The following is a 21,075-nucleotide window of genomic DNA, read 5'->3' as shown; positions in this document are numbered from 1 at the left end:
CTGCTTACATCCTTTGTAAAGCGCTTTGAGATCTACTGATGAAAATGCTATATAGGTACTAAGCAGAATCATCATCAAGGAGAGATTTTCTGCATGTTGCTTATTTATAATGTATCTTCTTTGGAAAGGTGACAGTTTGCAGCTGAGGTGACACGTAGCTGTGGCTGGGGGAGGCACAAATGAAAGATTCTGAGGGGTCAAGTGCCCCCCCTCCTCAATTTCTCATGGATGCCCAGCAGTGAGGAGGAAGCACCCCCCTGGCAGAGGCACTCTCAGTGTGTCCATGCAGCGCGGGGAGGGGGGAAGCAACAGGGCGGATGGCTGCTGGCTGAGCTCCTCCCCCACCACATGGAGCTGCTTCTCCTTCCCTGCTGCTGGTGTCCTACAAGTTGCCTCTGCCTTCATTCCCTAACTCACCTTGGTGGATGGACTCCAGCAACCAGGAAGGCGAAGCGGCCCCATGTAGTGGGGAGAGGAGCTAAGCTGACAGCCAGCCACCCTTCTGCTTCCTCCCTCCCCACGCTGCAGGGATATGGAGAACGCTGCTGCCAGGAGGAGCGCAGCCTCCTTGCTACGGGACCTCACCACAAGAATGTGACCCCGCATACTCCCTCCCCACCCGTCCCCGCGTCGCCTCTGGTTAACAGCCTTGATTTCTGTCTTATGCCTGTAGTATTTTTCAATGTGATGTTTTCCCAGAGTGTTATAATTTATCTAGGACACCCATCTCAGTATGTTAGCAGTGAGAAAACCTCATTGATAAAAATATGAGTTTATTAATACTAGCAATAACTTACCAGTGGATTAAATTGAATGATTTACCATTGATTACTACAGTAATCATGATAATCCCTCCCCCATCTGATCTTTCTGTTGCATACACTGTTTTCTCATCATACTCCTAGACTGTAAATTCTTTTGGATTTTCATTCCATTCGTAATGGGCTCCTGACCCCTGATTGGTGCCTTTAGGCATAACCACAATACTAATCCTATAGGCAGAGCTCTTTACAACATCTGTAGTTAGGGTTGCCTAACTGTCCATTATGGATTATCCATTTTAAAAAAAATAATTTTGCGAAACTTTAACAATTCAGGCTGAAATTTCCCATGCTGGGCGTTAGCATCAGGTTGAATTTTCCTGGCATGTTTCAGTAAAAATAGTTCAGCTGATTCTGAGAATAAGGCTGGGGGAAAATGCATTGTTTTGCAAATGCTTAAAACCGGTCCCCCTTTAAATTGAGAAGTAGAGTTGGGAGAGTAGCGTTTGCCTAAATTAAAAAAATAAACATAGGAAATTACGTTTCAAAAGCCTAAGTCAAAATAATGCCAAGGTTGTAAAGTCAAGCACTCCAAAAACAAACAAAAAAACCCCCCATCCTTGTCCTTTTGAATTATAGTTTTAAATATATGCTCACATTTTCCCACATAAGTCCCCTACCCCATTCAGTGCACAGAGTAGACAGTGCCTTGAGAATAAATCGGGGTTGTGCAGTGAATGACGCTTTTATCTGAAGGACTTCTGACTTGTTTATTGCAGAAGTTGAAAGGTGTTGAATGAAGCAAGGGACTGCAGGTAGAGAAAGGATGGCCTTGTGGCTAAGACAGCTGAATTCCCTCTGAGAGAATAGACTGACTATTACATATACATGCAGTACAGTATAGCTGTTATATTTCTACAAAAAAGGCACTGTAATATATTTATTCTCTTTTTAGACATAACGTTTGCTATGGAAAATGGTTCATAATGAAGAAAAGAGGAAAATACATATCAATTTAGCAACAGCAGATGCTTTTAATTACAGTGACCACTGTACTTTTAAAAAAGTGAATATGGTTTAATATCTAACTTTTCTTTTTCCCTTCCTTTAGGCCCCTAGCTTACAACACCATCTGTAAGAACATAAAAATGGCTATACTAGGTCAGACCAATGGTCCATCTACCCTAGTACCCTGTCTTCCGACAGTAGCCAGTGCCAGATGCTTTGGAGGCAATGAACACAAGGCGATTATCGAATGATCCATCCCTTTATCCCGTCCCAGGTTTTGGCAGATAGAGCCTTAGGGGGCTGCATCCCTGACCACCTTGGCTAATAGCCCTCGAAGGATCTATCCTCCATGAACGTATCTAATTATTTTTGAACCCAGTTATGCTTTTGACCTTCATAACATCCCCTAGCAATGAGTTCAAGAGGTTGACTGTGTGTTTTGTAAAGAAGTACTTCCTTTATTTTACACCTGCTGCCTATTCATTTCATTGGGTGACTTCTGATTCTTATGTTATGTGAAGGGGTAAAAATAACACTTCCTTATTTCCCTTTCTTCACAGCATTCATGATTTTATAGAGGTTTATCATAGACCCCCCTCACTTGCATCTCCTCCAAGGTGAACAGTGCTGTCTTTTTAATCTCTCTTCATATAGAAGCTGTTCCGTACCCCTAATAATTTTTGTTGCCTTTCTCTATACTCTTTCAAATTCTAATATGTCTGTTTTGAAATGGGATGACCAGAACTGCGTGCAGTATTCAAGGAATGGGAGTATCATGGATTTATATAGTACCATTATGTAGAGAATGACCCTTCGCCTGTGAGCAGTCAGTGTGGAATTAGGGTCAACTCCATCTGATTGTTTTACAGGATTGGAGCCGTAGGTTGGATCTCCTGTATTAGATCTCATCATGGCTTGCTGTCATCAGATCCCTTTTCCTCAGGGAGGGACTGGCCTACTTTTCACATTCTGTAAAAGTGTACATGTGGAGCGTACTGTGCTCTGGATTCCACCTGTCCAATAGTAAAACAAAATCTTTACATCCATCTGCTGACGAGGAGCAGCGGAAGAAGCAGCAGCTCAGTTGTGGGGAAGTGAAAGTGGCTGGCTGATGGGAGTAACACGAGCTGTACTTTCTTTTAGGAAGGTTGAATTGGGAGCTGTAAACAGCATGCAATATAGATTTTTTTTAAAATAAAGGGAAAATGGAAAGTGGCCACACTGTCAGATTAGTGAGTGGGAGGCTCTGGTGATGGGAAGCAGCACTCAGGAACAGAGAGCAGACTTCTCTTTGATGTTTACTGAACTCAGCATCACCTGGCTCAGTGCTTGGGCAATTTTCACTAGGGAGTGCACATCAGAAAAGGTTTTATTTTGAGCCATTTGATGGCACACAACTGAAGTTTGTCTAATACAGCCAAACCCACTGACAGAGTAAAATCTGAAAGGTGTCAGAGGGTCCACACTAAGCTATCAGCACCATGGGACTCCTTCCATTTGTTGGGTTCAGCTCTGCCTATACCAGCATAGAGTGGAGCCAGGAAAGGGGCTACTGGATCCATGTTTACTCTACGGCAGTACTCATTTGGAACCTGTGTTCAGATAAATAGGTTTTATTTCAAACACGAAGCATTGAAATGTATGAAAATGTAAGAGGAAAGAACCCAAGCAGCCAAACAGCTGTGTCTCTGTTGCTATAGGCAGGGCTGGTATCTTTATGCGGTTGGGATGAAATTTTTCATGGCAGGTGTCTGCCTCAGGCTCTATTTTGGGGGGGGAAATCTCAACCAGAACTGTTCAGTGGGATTATCCTGTGGTGATGGCACTAGGTCAGTAGCTTGATGGCTTCCTGGCAGAGGGATGCTTGTTTATGTAATGCATTGCAGATGCATTGTCTGTCAAGATCCACACTGTGGAGTTCCATAGAACAGATAGGAATGCCATGCAAGCCAGTGTTATGGGCTCCCTATGCTGTTCCTGATGGTATGTGATGAGCGTCACTGTCAGAGAGGGGGCAGAGAATGCACTCCTCCCATTCATACCATCTGGAGTCTCTCCCCTAGCTCATCTCCCTCAGCACTTGAAATAGGACTGTGACCCTCTTTTTCATGTGGTACTTGAATAGGGAGTACACTGACCTCAGCCAGAGTTGTAGGGGCAATAGGTGAAGCTTGGCACCTTTACCGTCCCCTGACTGTAGCTAGGGGTTTGGCTGATCCCCAACAGCAGCCTCTATACAAGGTGAATCTCCAGCTGCCAGTAAGACAGTTTTCTCCCTATGGTACAAAGGGCCCATTAAGTTTACATAGGGAGTAGCTTGTTTGCACCTACAGCCACAGCTGAAGCAATGCACGTTTTAAAAAGCACTTCATGTGATCTGTAAGTTCTTTTCGGAAGGGAGGGTGTTTTCATTAGGTCTGTGTGCTCTGCCCAGCATAGTAGGGGTCCAAGTGCTGACTGGGGCCTATAAGTGCTTCTGCAATACAAATACTTTCATAATAACGTTATTATTAATATGATACAATGTACACTGAATTCAAGTCCTGTTGTCTTTTGTGACAGAACAGATAAATTATGCACAGAGAATCCTGACTCATGTGGCATGGACCAGTGTGCAAAATTTTAAGGTCAACGTTTTCAAACACAATCTAATTTTCAGTGCCTTCCAGGTTTTTTATACCCAGCTTGAGGCATTTTATGAGACAAGCAAAATATCCTCTTTTTATGTCTTCGGTAGGGAATCGTAAATACTTGTCTATTTGTGGGGAGCAGTGTTTCCAAATGTCTTCTATACCCAGTTTGTACATACTGTATATACTGAAAATCTTTTCCACAGGACATCATGCAAAGAGATCTAACTTCAGTAGAGTAGCTGGGCAGATTCTATTAGTGCCTTTTGGACTCGATATGATCAAATTAAAATAAATAAGCGAGAACGCCGGCTACTGTTATAACACAGAAAAATCAACCAGTGACGTTTCCACGTAAGCTTCCTAATTTAATAACCATTGAGTCTCCTAAGTCTGACCGAGTATATTGTGCCACATTCTCGTACCACCTCCTATTCTAGCTAAGCATTTACACTTTCTCATTACTTAAGATTTTAACCATTATGTCATGATAGTCTTTCACATTGTCACTGTGCTGCTTACTTGTGATTGTATGAGTAGCTGAGCCTCACTCATTGCCAAATGCCAAATGTACATCAGACTGTACAGAGAAGGTAGAAATGCTAGCTGCAAATTAGTGTGAGTGGGAGGCTAGGGTTGGTGGTGAAGCTTTGTGTTAATTTCTGTGACAACAAAAGCTTCCTTGGTGGAGATATTTTAAGATGTCTAAAGCATAACCACACCTAAGCAAATTTAAAACCATTCAGACATACAATTAAAGCTATTCTTAGCACTATTCATTAGAGGTCACAAACATGTTTTACATTATGCTGAAAGATAATCAAGTTACAAGAAATTAGGAAGAGAGGCAAGCGATCGATACATGAAGACATGAGAAGTTTCAACCTAATGTCAACCATTCATTCTTGTCAGAAAGACTGCTGCTACCAGTTAGGCTGGTAGAACTGCCTCTTATTAAGGTTGCCCAACACTTCCCATTGTAAAAAACCTGTTTTCGGTTGCTTATAACTTTGCTAAACTTTAATTGTTTGGGCTTAAATTTCACAAGCTGGGTGTGTGCTGCAAAATTTATTTATTTATTTCAGTCATAATAGCCAAGCCAAGGACAAGGCTAGTGAAAAATACAGTGTTTTGTTCATGATAAATTCTGGCAAACTTTCTTTGAAGTGATCTAGTGCCCCTATGCTTTGGCGCAGAGACCTGAATTTTGCAGGAGAGGTGCCGTTGTGCCAGGGATGTGCTCTTTGCTGTCCTGTGAAAACCTGCCCAAATTTGGACAAAAGTTAAGGCTTTGAAAAACTGCAGTTCAGAGATGCTCTGTAGAGACTTGATAGACCTTTTGCAGGTAAGGTACAAAACTCTGAAGACTTCATCAGCACGGAGCATGCTCCAACCCAAGACTAAGTAGGACTTTTCCTGCAGTTGCAGCTCTGGACTGCAGCAGGCCAGACCTAGTTTAGGAACTGAAAATGAAAGCAGAAGACTGTCTCTCTTGTGCTCTCAATGACCCCCGGCTGGGGCCAGGAAGCATGGAAGAGAAAACGGCCTGGTTCAAATGCGGAAGGGACAGAAGCCGCATCTGGGGGGTGAGGGAGATTAGACTGGGACAAGGAGTCATACATGCAAATTAAGAAATATATAATGCCATCTCATTAAAGTGGAAGAATTATTAGCTGAGCTGTAGGCAGAAACGCACAAGTATTTCTAGAAGTGTCTCCTATAAAGTGGACTCTAATTTGACCAAAGAAGGAATTTAAGGATATAGGCACAGTTCCCAACTTTCACACAGTAAATAAGCACCCCAAGTTTCACAATAAGCCAAAAATCAAGCTAATCCCATTTTGAAACAAGGCCAAAACAAGCCAATCCCAAAGAACCCCAACACTATGTGACTAGATCCCCATGGCGTGCAGTCTGGGACTGTGTTGGGCCTGCTGTGCACCCCGACTCTCTCCCTCACCCCCTTACCCCTGCTTGCTGGGAGTCCATCAAAAAAAAGAAGCAACAAGCTACAACAAGCTATAAGCCAAACAAGAACAAGCTACAAGCCAAAAACTAGCCAAAAAGCAACTCACAAGCCAATTAAGCCAAAACCAAGCCCAATTTCTCCGTTTTTTTTTTTTCGTGGGTTTCGCATGTTTCGATATAGGGCATGTATCCTTTAATCAGTCAGAAATCACACTTACAATACAACTAAAATAAGTGAAATATTGTTTAACTGGTCTACTCTTAGTTTAAAAAGTGTTGTGTAGTCATGCACCAGAAACAAAGCCTAGAAAACACACATTTAAGTTTCTGGCTCACAAAGCATTGATCTTGAAAAAACACCAAGGAAATTCAGATGCAAAGTAAAACAATCCTGTTCTGAAATACTCTAAATTACCTGCTTCCCAGCTCTCAGCTCACTAAAGCCCTGATCTAGCAAAGCACATACATGCTTAATCTAATGTTGATATCAGTGGGACTACTCATGCTGAAAGCCAACCATGTGCTTTACTGGAATGGGGCCTAAATATATATCTCTACAGGTGACCTAACACATACCAAATTTTGCTGTTAATTATAGTTATCAATCAGTTACACAATGATTTTCAATAAGTACACACCTGTTAATGTCCCATATTTTGCTGGTGTTGTCCATGGAAGCAGAAGCCACAAAATCTCCACAGGAATGCCACGAGCAGTCCCAGACTGCACGGCTGTGTCCTTCGAAAGTCAGAATACATTCACCCTTTGTGAAGTTCCATATCCGTACTGTTGTGTCTCCACTTGAAGTGACCAGTTTGGTGCCACTGTTACCAAGAAAAAGGAAGAGAGAGGGGTCATTAGCAAAGATGGAGGGGAAGATTACTTGGAGGCCTTCTGCAAACCATCTTTTTTCTCTATAGGAGTACAGGATGGGCACCTAGAGTTACATTTTGAATAAAGTGTAGAAAAAATGTGCTAAAAAATCTCAGTCCTGTCTTTACACTGCTTTCCAATACAGATGCAGAGGAAACTGGCATTTTACTGTGTATTAATGAAGTCATATTGAGAGAAAAGAAAACAATACTTAAAATAACTTTATTTCAGTGGAAAGTAAACATCAATTTCAAAAATACCACTCACTTTTTCTAATTTATTTTTAAGGTGATCAGAAATAAAGTAACTTAAGCGCAAACAATTGCTTTCATAAAAGGGTAAAAGAGGTTTTTCAAAATCCATACTAGTTTTTAACCAATAAATTGTTATTTAAACATTATAATTCTGTCTCCTCTCTCTCAGTAAGGTCGCGTTACAGTAGCTAACATACAGTAGCTTCATTATATATTATATAAATGTGTGAAAATAGAACTCCACTCAGATTTTTTGTCAGATCTTGAGCTGATGTAAATAGGCATAGGTCTACTGAAGGTAACAGAGCTTCCCCAATTTACATCAGCCAACGATCTGGCCTTCTATTTTATTTATAAATGCTTCAAAGAAAAGAATGCCGTGAGATCACATACAAAATCTAGTACCACAAATGACTTTAATTCAAATGTCTGAACTACTACTCCTGACATCTCACCCACTGAGAAAACAGCTGTGGAAACACAGAGTCAGAGTTTAAGGCCAGAAGGGACCATCAGACCATCTAAGCTGACCACCTGTGTATCACTTAGCACCCTCCAGTCACCCCCCCACACTAACCCCAACAACTGGAATGAGACCAAAGTCTTAGAGCTCTCAGGAAACTAAAATACTGTGTGGGTGGATCTTGCCTTAAAGATCCAGCAAACCCTGGGTTTGTTAGACTTGTGGAGGACGTGTTGTCCAGAGTGGAGGACTCTCTGTTGAGAACATCCTTCCATCAGCCCCTCTGACATGAAAATGTGAGGACTGTGACCAGCTGCAGTACTGACCTCAAGGATCACAGCAGGACATCACTCAGATTGATGACAAACTGAGATATTCAGTCTTCTGTGCCTTGTAACAGAATGGCCTTTCTTACATCTATTACTTCCTCCCGCCCTTTCTTTTCCAATAGATGTCTGACAGATTGTTGCGTAAATGTATGTACTGAGACAGCTTGAAACATTTGTCTCATTTACTGGATAGATCTTAAGGCTCGCTTGGCATTATGAAATATTGCCAGAGGGTATGGCTACACTGCAAAACAAACAACCAAACAAAAAACAAAACAAAACACAGAAGGGAGCCTCAGAGCCCAGGTCAATTGACTCAGGGTCATGCTACGGGGCTAAAAATAGCAGTGTAGAGGTTCGGGCTCAGGCTGGTGATAGGGTTCTGAGACTTGACCCCTCACTACATTTCAGAGCCTGGGCTCCAGCCTGAGCCCTAATGTTTATACTGTTATTTTTATCTCCATAGTGTGAGCTCTGCAAGCCCAAATCAATTGACTCAGGCTCTCAAACTCATTACCGCAGGTCTCTTTTTGCTGTGCAGATGTACCCTAAGTATAGTTTTCGGCCATTTTTAACACACATGGTTCAACCTGCTATTTCTATCAAAAATCACTGTAAAACCAATTACACCTCATGTCAAGGAGAAACTTTTCAAAGTTACATCTCCCTGCAGTTTTAAAACCATAGGGCCCAATTCTGCTACCCGTTCTCAAATATTTCCAAGAATAAAAGCATCTAGTATGAGTAAGGGTTGCAGGATGAGACCCTAATTTTGCCAAATTGCTACAAGCAAATGTGTTATTATTAATGAATCATTTGCCATTTTAATAATTCAAGCTAACTCTGAGTTCAAGGGACACATAAAAGCAACACAGTGATGAGCTATTATTCCTTTTATTCATTTATAAAGATCACATTTCAGGTGATGGGAGGGAAATGTACTAAAAAATACGTTCTGGGGCTAAGAACGTTGACTTTTTTTATTCAAAAATAATTTTAAAACAAATTTGGGAACAGCCATAAAATGAATGTTATGGAAAATATGATTGATTCAGAATGATTGCCACATTTATGGCCATTGTGATTCATAATGAGGCTTTATTTACTTCCAAACTTTTAAATACACAGTCCTGAAAAAGCAACATGAAACACAAGTTCTTTGGCCCAAATTCTGTCTCTCTTGGGGATGTAAGTTAGACATCTGATGTAAGCTGCCCAGAAAACTGGTATACATAGGAAAGTAGTCTAAATGGATCCCCATTGGCATTCTGGGGTAGGTCAAATAGAGTCTAGTTTTTCTTCCATAACAAGTGGGAGGGTAGAGTGCATCAGTCAAAAATACTGCATGTGAAAGGAAGAGTCCCATGAAGGATAGCTTCTGGTAGTGGTGAGTAAGTGCAAGGAAAGTGTAAAATAAAGGTACCCAATACCACACCTCCTGCAACATTAAGGGTCAGATCCTCACCTGGTGTAAATCAAGTGTAGCTTCATGAAAGTCAATGGGGTTACACCAACTGAGGATTTGCCCCCTATCCATGCCATCACCAAAACACCTGGCAGCATACTTAAAGCCCACAGTTGACACACATGCTGTGCAGTGTTGTTGGGAATGTCTGTTGTCGCACCCAACAGCATTTCATTACTGAAAATACATTCTGAAGTCATGACACTGGCAAACTTGGACAGCACTTAAATAAGTGATCATGAAAATACACGCACCAAATTTTAAAAACCTAAAGTTAGGCTCCTAAATCAAAAAGTCCTGATTACAAACATATTAACCATGCGGTTGTCAGGCTTAACGTTTTTCCAAATTTGTCTTACCAAAGTGAAGCATTCATTACATTTACAGATACTGCGATAACATTTTGTTCTCTAGAGCTAATGACAACTTTTTAAAAGTGTGACCACTCTACATCTGTTTGATATAATATTTATCTTTATACTTGCCTGATTTTAATATCTTAATAAGTTGACATTATATTATACCTATTGCAAATGTTTATCTGTCTATAATATACACACAAACACATAGATCTATGATGTATTATTTATATTTTTACTGGAATATATAGTAACTATTCAATGCAAAAAATATATTATAAATGCCACATTAATGCTAAGCTAACACTGCCCCAATTATCAGCAGTAATTCCCATTAGGGACTCTACAAGTGTAAGATTTATTCACAGGAGAAAAAAGGCTTTGGTTAATTAGATTGAGGGCTTTCTCTCCCTCTACCCCTTTCATGGGGTAAACAATATTTACATTTCATGGATTACTAGCAGAACCTTATTAAGCCTGAAGAAGAAATATACTTGGACATAAAAAAGTAATTTAGGTTATACATGAAGTTAGATGCTTAATATAGGATTTGTGCTTATGGGCCTGACCCAAAGCACTCTGAAGTCAATGGAAAGTCTTCCATTGCAGCCAGTGCACTTTGTGTAAGACCCTATAAGCACGGGAATTTACTGATCCTCAGATTTGAGAATGAGAAGGAATCTTCACCTGGGCATTTGGTCAGAGACCTTGGAGTTTTTCATCTCCACCGGAAGCACTGACTCAGGCGAAGGGAGGTGTGTTCCACCTGGCTAATTTCCCACAACTTCAAAATAGGCAGACAGATGTTGGTGGTCTTATTGTCTAATTCTATGTTTCCAGGTGTTTTTATTCATTTACTGTAAACTGTATTAATAAATTATCATCCATGCATAGACATAAGGGATCACAGTATAGCTACAGGACACAATCCCATATTTTGCGGTTAGCCCAAACACATGGAAATGTGCGTGCACAATTCTTCATGCCAACTATTACAAATTAAGCCTTATTTTTTTCTCAATCTCTGAAACAGAAAGACTCTCAGCTATAACAGTCCGACACTGATCTAAGAGGGTTTTCTTTTTCTTGTTCAGGATTTTTAGAAGGACCAAAGGTTTATTAGGAATAAAACACACTTTATTAAGAGTAGTGCTTTACATTTTATCTCCAGTACAGATTCCATTAAAGCTGTAATTCTTTGCATTGTTTCAAAGGCTACATTTCCTTCCTAAAACTACATTTTAAAAAAAAATTATTAGAGCACAGAGAGCTTTTGAACTATCAATTTCAGCCTCTGCAGATAGAAATAGAGCATTAACTCTTGCTAAATCTTCATAAACCTTTCCCCCACATTCTGCTCTAAATTAAAAGATACAAGATACAAATGCTTTCAGATTTGTGATCAAAGACCAGAATTTCCACTCCACATAGCATGGATCCAACTATTGCCTCATGGAATAGTGTCCCCAAGACCCTATGAATTGATTGCCTTGCCATTACCAGCTGCATGTACTTACCTTTGACTACTGGTCTCCACACTTGATTCCTTTTCCCCACCATTCTATTCTTCCCACCTGTTCCCAAGTCTGGTTCACCCCTAACATCTACTTCTCCCATTCCTGCATTCCAAAAAGTTCTGTAGATGCACACCACAGACAAAACAGACTCCCTACATTACAAATCCATTATCCCTTCAGCTCCATCATATTTCCTAGAAAACAGCACTACTAATACTCACTGACTGATTCTTACACACCTACAGTTAGGGCGATAGGCATTTTGTGATTCTGCAGCCAGGAGAGAGAGAGAGAGAGAAAGAGAGAGTTCGTTTCCTGAGTCTGCAGTCAACCTGCAACAATGGTTCAGAAAAACAAACAACAAAAAACCCCTGCCTATTCATCTCAGGAGGTATTAACTCTCAACTGTAAACAAGGCAACATAAATGCCAATATTTCACTGCTGATCATTTCCGAGCAGAAACAACAATTTAATAGGATTATCCCAAGATCTCAAACTGTGTGTCATGACTCCCCCAACTATTAAAAGTCCCTGTCCAGCTGTCAAAACCTTCAGCTGCCAACCTGTATGATGCAGTTAAACACTGTCCATATAAAAATCCGAGGCACAGTGAAAACTCAATATGGGATAACATTAAATGAATGAAATTTAAAATCAAAGTTTTAAAAAAATCATATGGGCCACTGTATTGATTGTATAACTGGTTTTCATATTCAGTTTAGTAAAAAATATCCATTTCTAATTCTAAATAGAGATGCTTCAGAATTTTTAATCAGCTGTAAGAGTGATGTTATAAAATCTAAAACTTCAGCTTTAACTGCAGTTTGCCCAGAAGTACACATTCACTGATAATTTTGTCAACCATGAATTTCATCGGCTAGTATAGTGGCAATTCATCTAGCTTTGTGAGCTCTTTGTGAAGTTTCTCACAGTATTCTCTAATCTAGATTAATATGAATAATGCTCTTATCTCCAAATTTCAAACAAAAACTCTAGTAGATGAGAGAGGCATGATTTATTACAGATAAGAAATATTCTTCCTTTAACCAAACCAAATTATATGTAAATCCAGAAATTAGTAAATTACCATCCTTACCATTCTTATATCAAGAAAGCAAGTTCTAATATATTACCTCAAAAAATTTAACATTAAATAAATGTAGGTAAAATCTAAATAATAAAAAGTATAGGCTTTAATCCGTTTCATATTTCTAATGTAACATAACAGACCAGATCCCTAGATGGTGTAAATTGGGGCAGCTCCATTGACTTCAACCCACTGAGGAACCATCTAAACATTATACTTTTCCATTAGTGCTACAGCGGCAAGGTCCCACACCAAGACAGATTAGGACGCTGAAGCTACAAAATATTATTTAACATGAACTGCCTGCCTTTCCTATGCGTTTCTCTCACCACCACCTTTAGCTGTTTTAAATAGATATAAGAATTATACAATCTAGTCAATTCTCTATTTATATATAAATATTTATTTTTTCTCATTTATTCCCTTTTTGACGGGGGTGGGGGGGTTAGTGATGTTCCTTTTGGTGGATAGTGCAGCTGCAGTGCGGAAAATTTCAGTATCGGTGTTTCTCAAATGAAATGGAAGTCTTCATGTTTCCTTTTGGAAGAGCAGAAACCCTTTTCATTGGGAGCAACGTGACACCAAATTTTTCCGAAGATGGACGTAACATCTCCATTTTAAATCAAAGCAGAACATGTACATTATTCTGTGGCATTTTAAACCAGGAGGACTATAGTATTGATAGAGGATGAGGAAAGGATGAAAGAAAACAGCAGAAGGGCAAGAGATAGGAATGCTTTACTTCTTTACCTCTAATGTAACCATCCAATCAGAGAGGAGAAGAAAACAAGAAACATGGGAAGAGTGACAACTGGATAATTTATCTAATTTGTCATATCATCACTGGAGATACTATCATGATCCATCACCCACTAATGAGCATTCATTAGGCAGCTGTGGAAGGAGAAGGGATGGCCATTTTGCGTGTCACAATCTCATTCTCTCAGCAATGATCTGGAGGGGAGGTATATCGGAAAGAAGCAATTATGCGTTAGAATTGTACACTATGCATTTTTGTGGGTTTCTATTATTCATTTGGGGCTGTACCAGTGCAAAAGAAATGAGTTGGTAATACATGCTTTATTTGTTTGTTTCACACTTGTATAAAACTCAAATAAGCACATTTCTTTCCTTCTTTTTGTAACCTCACTCTCAATCTGGAACCTTAAATGAGAGCTTTATTTTCATCAGCTGTAGTGTATGAAAGCTCTTGTAAGCAGAACTTGTTCTGGGTGCTATATGTAGTTGAAAACAGTAGCTATCTTTACTAAGAGGTGGAATCAAATGCAGCAGTCTCATAGAAGGAGTTTATAGACATTTTATATTCTGCTTACAGATAAAATGCATTCAAACTGAAAGGTATGGGTGGTGGCAAATTGGAGATGCCACCTTTCTCAACTATGTACACCAAACAGTCTCTCATTGCCAAAATGACATATTCGTGAAGAAGCAGCCTCAGGTTTCAGTGAAATTATTTTATTTAGCTATTGCATCATTGAAAAAATGAATGAAAAGGAATTCAACATCTTACTAAGAGAATTCCTGATCTCAGAGCATGTCCTCATGTCTCTTTAACATACTTCCTCCTGCCTCTGCACTTCCTGATAGGTTCATGCAGTGTCCAGAAGGAGGCACTACACCATGCTCATTGTGAGGGGATTTATTCTTCAGGGAAAAGCAACCGCAAATCTCCTCTGGTTGAGTTTCAGACAGTGGAGCTTTAACAAAGTTCTGGAGTTGCGGGGAGGGCTCTTGCCTACAAAATGCACGTTGAGGTGCACTCTCCTCATATCTGGTCAAATCAAGCAGGAGCATACTGGGTTCACTGTTGGTTGAGACTGTTATAGTATTGCCAACCCCAAGCAATCACAAATCATGAATCAACCCCAGTCTACCCCCTCTCCCAAAATCATGAGGCTTTAAAATAAATAACACAGTTATTTTCCTTTGTATTCTGGTTTCTGCATCATTAGGGTGCACTTGGGTCACATTTTCAAGCTTCTGTCTGTAACTACGAGGCTAGAAGCTTACTTTAAAAAAAAAAAAAAGGAGACCTGAGATTCAATGCAATCATTTGTTCCCAGGAGCTGAGGCCTTAAGAAAACCCCTGAAGACCTGCAATAAAATTGTAATAGTTGACAGCACTGTCGTTAACATCTCCTTATTGTAGAGTAGGGTGACTGCTGGACTGGGGACATTTTGATTCATTAAGATGTCCCCAAATTCTAACACTCATGTCTGTGGGTGGAGAACCACACTTGCCACCCACTGGGCTTAAAATTCGTGGCTTCCTTCCACAGCCTTTGAGGAAGCAGAAATTAACCCCAGAAATGAATGCCATACTCATGGGGAAACATCGTAGTTATTAAAAAGGACCATTCAAAGGCCTCGAGAGGAAGTAATGCCTAAACCTGCAGCAGTAGCAGATCCCCATGCTGCAAAACACATAGTAATAATATTTTACGCAACCAAGAGTCCAACAGCCCCTCAGCCCTCAAAGATGGCACCTCCTGCTCCTTGCAATGATGTTGATTCTTGGGCACAGTGTGAGCATGGAGTGGTGAGGTTCTCTGTTGAGTAGCCAGGTGTCAATATGCTGGTTAAGGTTTCTTCCATGGGACCTGGGCCACTCTTTTAGCCTGCCTGTGGCTATGCCCGTAACCTACTCCCTAGGCTGATCTCCTAGCTCTAAGGTTAGGATGAATTTCAGCCTGATTTAGAATAATTGCATATTTATACATAGGTTTCAGAGTAGCAGCTGTGTTAGTCTGTATTCGCAAAAAGAAAAGGAGGACTTGTGGCACCTTAGAGACTAACCAATTTATTTGAGCATAAGCTTTCGTGAGCTACAGCTCACTTCATCGGATGCATTCAGACTTATGCTCAAATAAATTTGTTAGTCTCTAAGGTGCCAGAAGTACTCCTTTTATATTTATACATAATAATAATAATAATGAACAGAATGGTTTTTACACAATTATTTCCCCAGTGTGATAGTAAAAATTGATAGTTTAAAATGTTTTCGACTATATATTTTTTCAAAAGCTTTCCATTTGTTGCATGTCTTTGTTTTTACATTGTTAACATTAACTCAATTTAAATTTACCTTTTTAGCTTGTCCCAGCACCACCTCTGTGCCAGCTGACTGGCCCACAGTCAGCCAGGTGGTCTGCAACCAATGCCCTGTCCCTACTTATGCAGGGCGGACATCTTCACAAGTGGGGAATACACACAGTTTCTCTCAAAACAGCTGCCTTTAGGCCTCTGCTTATGAATCCACCTCTTGATGCTGGTGATCCTGCCAGTTGTTGGCCTGTCTCTAAAATTTCCTTTTTAGGTAAAGGTTTTGAAAAAGTTTGGGAGAAGTGAATTATGTCATCCCTGATTCCTTTCAGCTTCCATACATAGCAGTTTCCTTGCTGGATGCAAAAGGGTCTGAACAGCCTTTCATACTATTGGCCAGGAGGTCTTGGTCATGACGCAAGGGCTGAGAGGAGGGATCCCTCACAGTGACATTGGGCAATTGAGTTTCTGTCCCAAACGTTCTTGTGTAGGGTTCTGCAAGGTTTATTCCTGTCACCACTCCTTATTCCACATAACACTGAAGGCACCTTTGTGGGAGAAGAGGACTATTTTGCTTGCATGGCCATTAGCTCAGTCTCATTTTCATCATATCATGATAATAGTGTTCCTGAGATGTTGGAAGGTGAATAAAAGCAACTTGGTTGATGCTCTCACTCCTGAGGAGATGCTAGTAAAATTTAGGAAGTAGCTAAATCCTAGAGCACAGATTGTCCCCATATTAATGAAGGGGTGTGCCCACTCTAAAATATACAGGTTCAGATTTTATGACATACATAAACTTAATGACATCTATGCTACTTGCATGTGCCATGGGCATGCATAGTGTTCTGCAGACATAAAACAAGACAAGGTTCCTATCCTGAGGACCTTACAGTCTACTATATAGTAGATGAGCAGAGATTCATAGGTCAGGGTGATAATTATGGGGTCTCCAAACAAGGACAGACAGGGCCAAAGGAAGAGCTTGGGCGACTCTTCCTTAAAGTTTTGTTTCATAACTCTAAGAGGGACAATGGCAATGGGGGGAGGGGGCGGCACCTGACTAGAGTTTAACAGTAGAATGTCAGCTGGAGGCATGGAGTTTCCAGGAAGAGAGTGAGGTAAATTTCAGTTAAGTTCATTTTGTAAAATAAAGACAACCACCAACGTAAACCATTCTGAAATACAGTCTAAGACATTTTAAACTATCTATTTTTATCATACTTGAGAAATAATAGCACAAATAATCATGCAATAAAATCAATCCTAAAGTGCAAAAATAACATTTCTGTTAATTTTTATTACTTTATAAGCATGCAACTATTCTAAATCTGGATTTACAGAATTGCTGTACTACTCCATGTGACAGAGCAGGCTACCACTGAGTAGGAGAAAAACATTTAATAGCTTTACCCCTTAGGTTAATACCAAAAAACCTATTTTAGGTGCATTAAAATCCTTCACTGAAACTGTATGGAAAGCCCCAGGGGAAAGGTAGGGAAGAAAACCAAACAATAGCGGGGTGCATACTGCACAGCTGGTTTCTTCCTTCTTTCAGACCTCATTACAAAAGACAGAGACCAGGACACAACTCAGGAGAGTGGGTATTTGCTGATGGACTCTGTTTTAGCTCACGTGATGCGGCTTGTGGGTGCTGCTGTTTATCCCCTCATACTGCACCACCTGGTGCCGAGAATGTGGGCACTGCAGCTTCCCACTGAGGATGGCCAATCCTTAGTTTAGCTGTTTCTTGGTTCTCATTTAGATTTGTTGTGCTTCTTTACATATGTTGTTGTTGATGGGCCCTTATTACTCCTATTTAGAGGGGGAAAGGTGGAATAATGTTTTAAGTTAAAGGAAAAACATTCCACAGCATAGAATGGTAGAGGAGGCTGATTGGTTGAAATACAAAAGGGGCGGAGTCAATGGCCTATGTAACTTTTCTGCAGCTCCTAAGAACTCAGTCTAGATTAGACTCAGAGACTTTAAATTCAGAAAGATCTAGTCTGACCTCCTGAACATTGCAGGCCACAGAACACCACCCACCCCTCTTGTAATAGAACTGTAACCTCTGGCTGAGTTACTGAAACAAAATAATCATTTAAAGAGTTCAAGTTACAGAGAATCCACCATTTACACTAGCTTAAACCTCCACGTGCCCCATGCTGCAGAGGAAGGCAAAACCCCACCACGGTCTCTTCCAATCTGACTTGGGGGAAAATTCCTTCCTGACCCCAAATCTGGCTATCAGTTAGCCGCTGAGCACATGGGTAAGACCCACCAGCCAGACATCTGGGAAAGAATTTTCTGTAGTAACTCAGAGCCCTCCCCATCTAATGTCCCATTACCAGCCATTGGAGATATTTCCTGCTATCAGTCCCAGATCGGCTACCAGTGTTAGATATCGATACCACTTAGATATCATGTATGGCTTAGTTTCTAGCAGAAATTCTTTTATACTTAAGACTGAGGCTGAAATGTGGTGGTGTATTTACTGAATATTGCTGCTCTGTAAATCAGATTATTTATAATAGATTTTTAAAATTAAAATCCCCTATTTTGATGCATACAATGCACTCCCAATTTCTTTCTGCCTTCCCTCTCCCCCACTTATTCTATGAGTCTACAACACACATCTCTCATGCTATAACTGTAGAATGACACTCCTTTAAAAACAAAACAAGAGCCTAGGAAAGAATCCGTTTTATTAACCTACACGGTGTGTCATTTATCCAGGTAGCTGATACCACAGAAGGAGTCAGAAATCACAAACATATGAAAAGGTCTTTCTTTTCCTCATTTATCATCAAAACTAGGACAAGAATGAATTAAATTAAAAGGGTTCAAACTCAATCCTAAACTGGCATTTTATAAACCAATTAAGAAATTTCAGGTCGAGCAAACACAGCAGCAAGCACTTGCTGGTCGATTGCAGGCACACTCCTTCTCCTCACAGGAGCAACAGATCACTCCAAAGTCCAGGGCTCTGGCCCTCCCTGAGGAATCCAGTCCTAGCCAGCTGGAACCCTGTGCTCAGAGCACACTGTCTGTTTTCCTGCTCTCCAATGCTATGCTGGGATTGGCAGGGTTTGGCCCCTACTGAATGCACTCTGACTTTGCTAAATACCCTTAAAAATCAGTTACAAAAAAGAAAAAAGAAAAGAAAAAAAAATATGAATCTCTGTCTTTCAGAAAGCTGAAGTTTCAGAGTTCCCTGCATTGGGCTAAAAAGATCATGACAGACAGTGATATATTGCTTCCACTAACGTGTTGATGTCGCTTCTCAGTTACTTCCAAACACTTAGTTGCCCATGTTGTACTGAAAAGCCCGAAAGAATGTTGAACACATTCAGATGAAACACAAACCCGCTTTTTTGTTTGTTTATTGAGGGAAGGAGGAAGGATGGAAGAGTTCAGTTATCTATTTTTGTTAATATAGCCTTTGCACCAAAATACCACTAAAAAACTGTTCTCATCGTATTTCTGGCTCAACCAAGTCAGCAATTACTGCTACTTTTAACAAGGAGGTGACACAAAAACTGTCATCTGGAAGCCTTTAGAAATTCTCTCCAAAACTAGTAATGCATAATAAGCCTAGTCCAAATTATAGGTATTTTTTCATCCCACTCTTCATAGTAGTTAGATTCTTTCATAATATGTTTGTGTTTGTCTGTTGTTCAATGACATTGTAATTGGTTTCCTCTCCTCCACTAGCTGGTTGACAAGTGGGTGTGGTGTCGTAGGAAAGCTGTGGCAATGGAAGGGGAATGTTCTCTTTGAGAGCGACCTCTCACCAGTTCTATGGGAGACAAGCACTCTGTGAAAGGACTTTGGCTACATTAAAGGGCAGTTGTACTTGAAGACAACGTAGCGTCTGCTCATTCAGTCAGACCCCCTCATGATACAAGGTGTTTCAGAAATGAAGACTAGTTGGGTATAGTTACACGGCCACTATAATGTAAAAAGAACATGCTCCCACTGCCAGTAAGGTTTGAAAATATAGCACATATGAGCTTTTGGGAGGATGGAAGGGCTGTAAGTAAGTTTATTGACCAAATCTCACCTGTGCTATGTTTATTTGGTTCTCCACATGTTTAAATATTTTTGTTTTCATTTTCAAGTGATCAGAATACTGGTGGAAGATGCTGGCTCATCAAACTAAAGAAAGAAATCCTCAGCTTCACAGAGCAAGCTTTCCCAGCAATGCCACTACCAGTTTGATTCAGTCATGATGCAAAGGCACACCCAGGATCTTTAGGAGTAAGGACAGTTCAGTCTGCATGCAAATTCAGTCTTTGGTCTCTGCACGTGTTTTTTAATGTCTATAAGGAAATAGACTGCAAGTGCCAGTGCATTTTACATACTGCAGGTCATCATAACATCAACTTATTGCTCCCAAAATAGCAGCCAAGATCTTGTGTTACCACTTATCTCAAATAGTGCCTACAAGATGTTGACAGAGGGCACTGCAGTAGTCAGTGTTCAAGTGTTTGGCTAGGCTCTCCACATTCACAACTGGGGTATTCCTCAGCCTCTACTTGGTCATATTATCACCAGTCTTTGCTATCCCAGGTCTTGCTCAATTTAGAGTACACAGTGTTTCATTCAAGGTTGCTGTGCGGAGGGAGTTGTCTTGAAGGAACCAAGCTCTCCAAGATCATTGGCCTTTCCTGCCATTTTGTTACTCTGTAGCCTTTCACAGTAGTATTTTGGGATAATGGATTTTTAGAAGCAAAGCCCTTTCTGGACTTTAGACTCTTGGTTAGTAGTATGTATCCATATACACCGGGTGTCTCAGATCATGCACCTGTTTTTGTCTCCCCTTTTTAGTGAAGGCATCCTGCTGCCTCAGTAATGGTGGTGGAATCCCAGTGAGGAAGTATAGCAACACTGTGGGAGTTTGTTTCAAGGTCTCTGTTGATCCTACCCCTTTTATGTTGGCCTGTTTCTGGAGTACACAGTTCCTGGAGTTCACTTTCGTTTTTCAGCTTCTTGATGTGCTTTTTGAATGTTTGGTCCAATCTGACATCTGGGTACACTGGATGTTCATAATGCTCAACGACTGGACCATTCCATGATATCTGGAGTTTTTGCTTGGCCTGGTGGTGTTTCAGATGGAAGACACACACTTGTGTTGTCTAGGGTTGGCATTCAGGAACTATGTGCAGTAGTATTCTCCATGTACACTCAGGGAGTCAATTAGAAAATGCTCAATGTCCTCAAATCTCTCCAACTGGGTAGCAATGCAAAGATCTATATAAATTAATCTTCACATGCCAGGGAATTCTGGTTGGTCA

General features: G+C 40.5%; 1 protein-coding gene across 5 annotated transcripts in view; it reads right to left on the bottom strand.

The window, feature by feature from the left end:
* The window catches only part of SPAG16 (sperm associated antigen 16), a 710,758-nt gene that overhangs the window by 271,849 nt on the left and 417,834 nt on the right, over positions 1–21,075 (bottom strand). For all 5 annotated transcript variants that reach the window (XM_043524952.1, XM_043524954.1, XM_037912653.2 and 2 more), the window contains one exon: positions 7,006–7,191. In XM_043524952.1, coding sequence (XP_043380887.1) covers positions 7,006–7,191 — 186 coding nt within the window. The remainder of the gene's footprint in view (positions 1–7,005; positions 7,192–21,075) is intronic.

This window comes from Chelonia mydas, chromosome 11 (genome assembly GCF_015237465.2).
Source record: "Chelonia mydas isolate rCheMyd1 chromosome 11, rCheMyd1.pri.v2, whole genome shotgun sequence".
NCBI lineage: Eukaryota > Metazoa > Chordata > Testudines > Cheloniidae > Chelonia > Chelonia mydas.
This window is presented reverse-complemented; position numbering and strand designations above follow the sequence as displayed.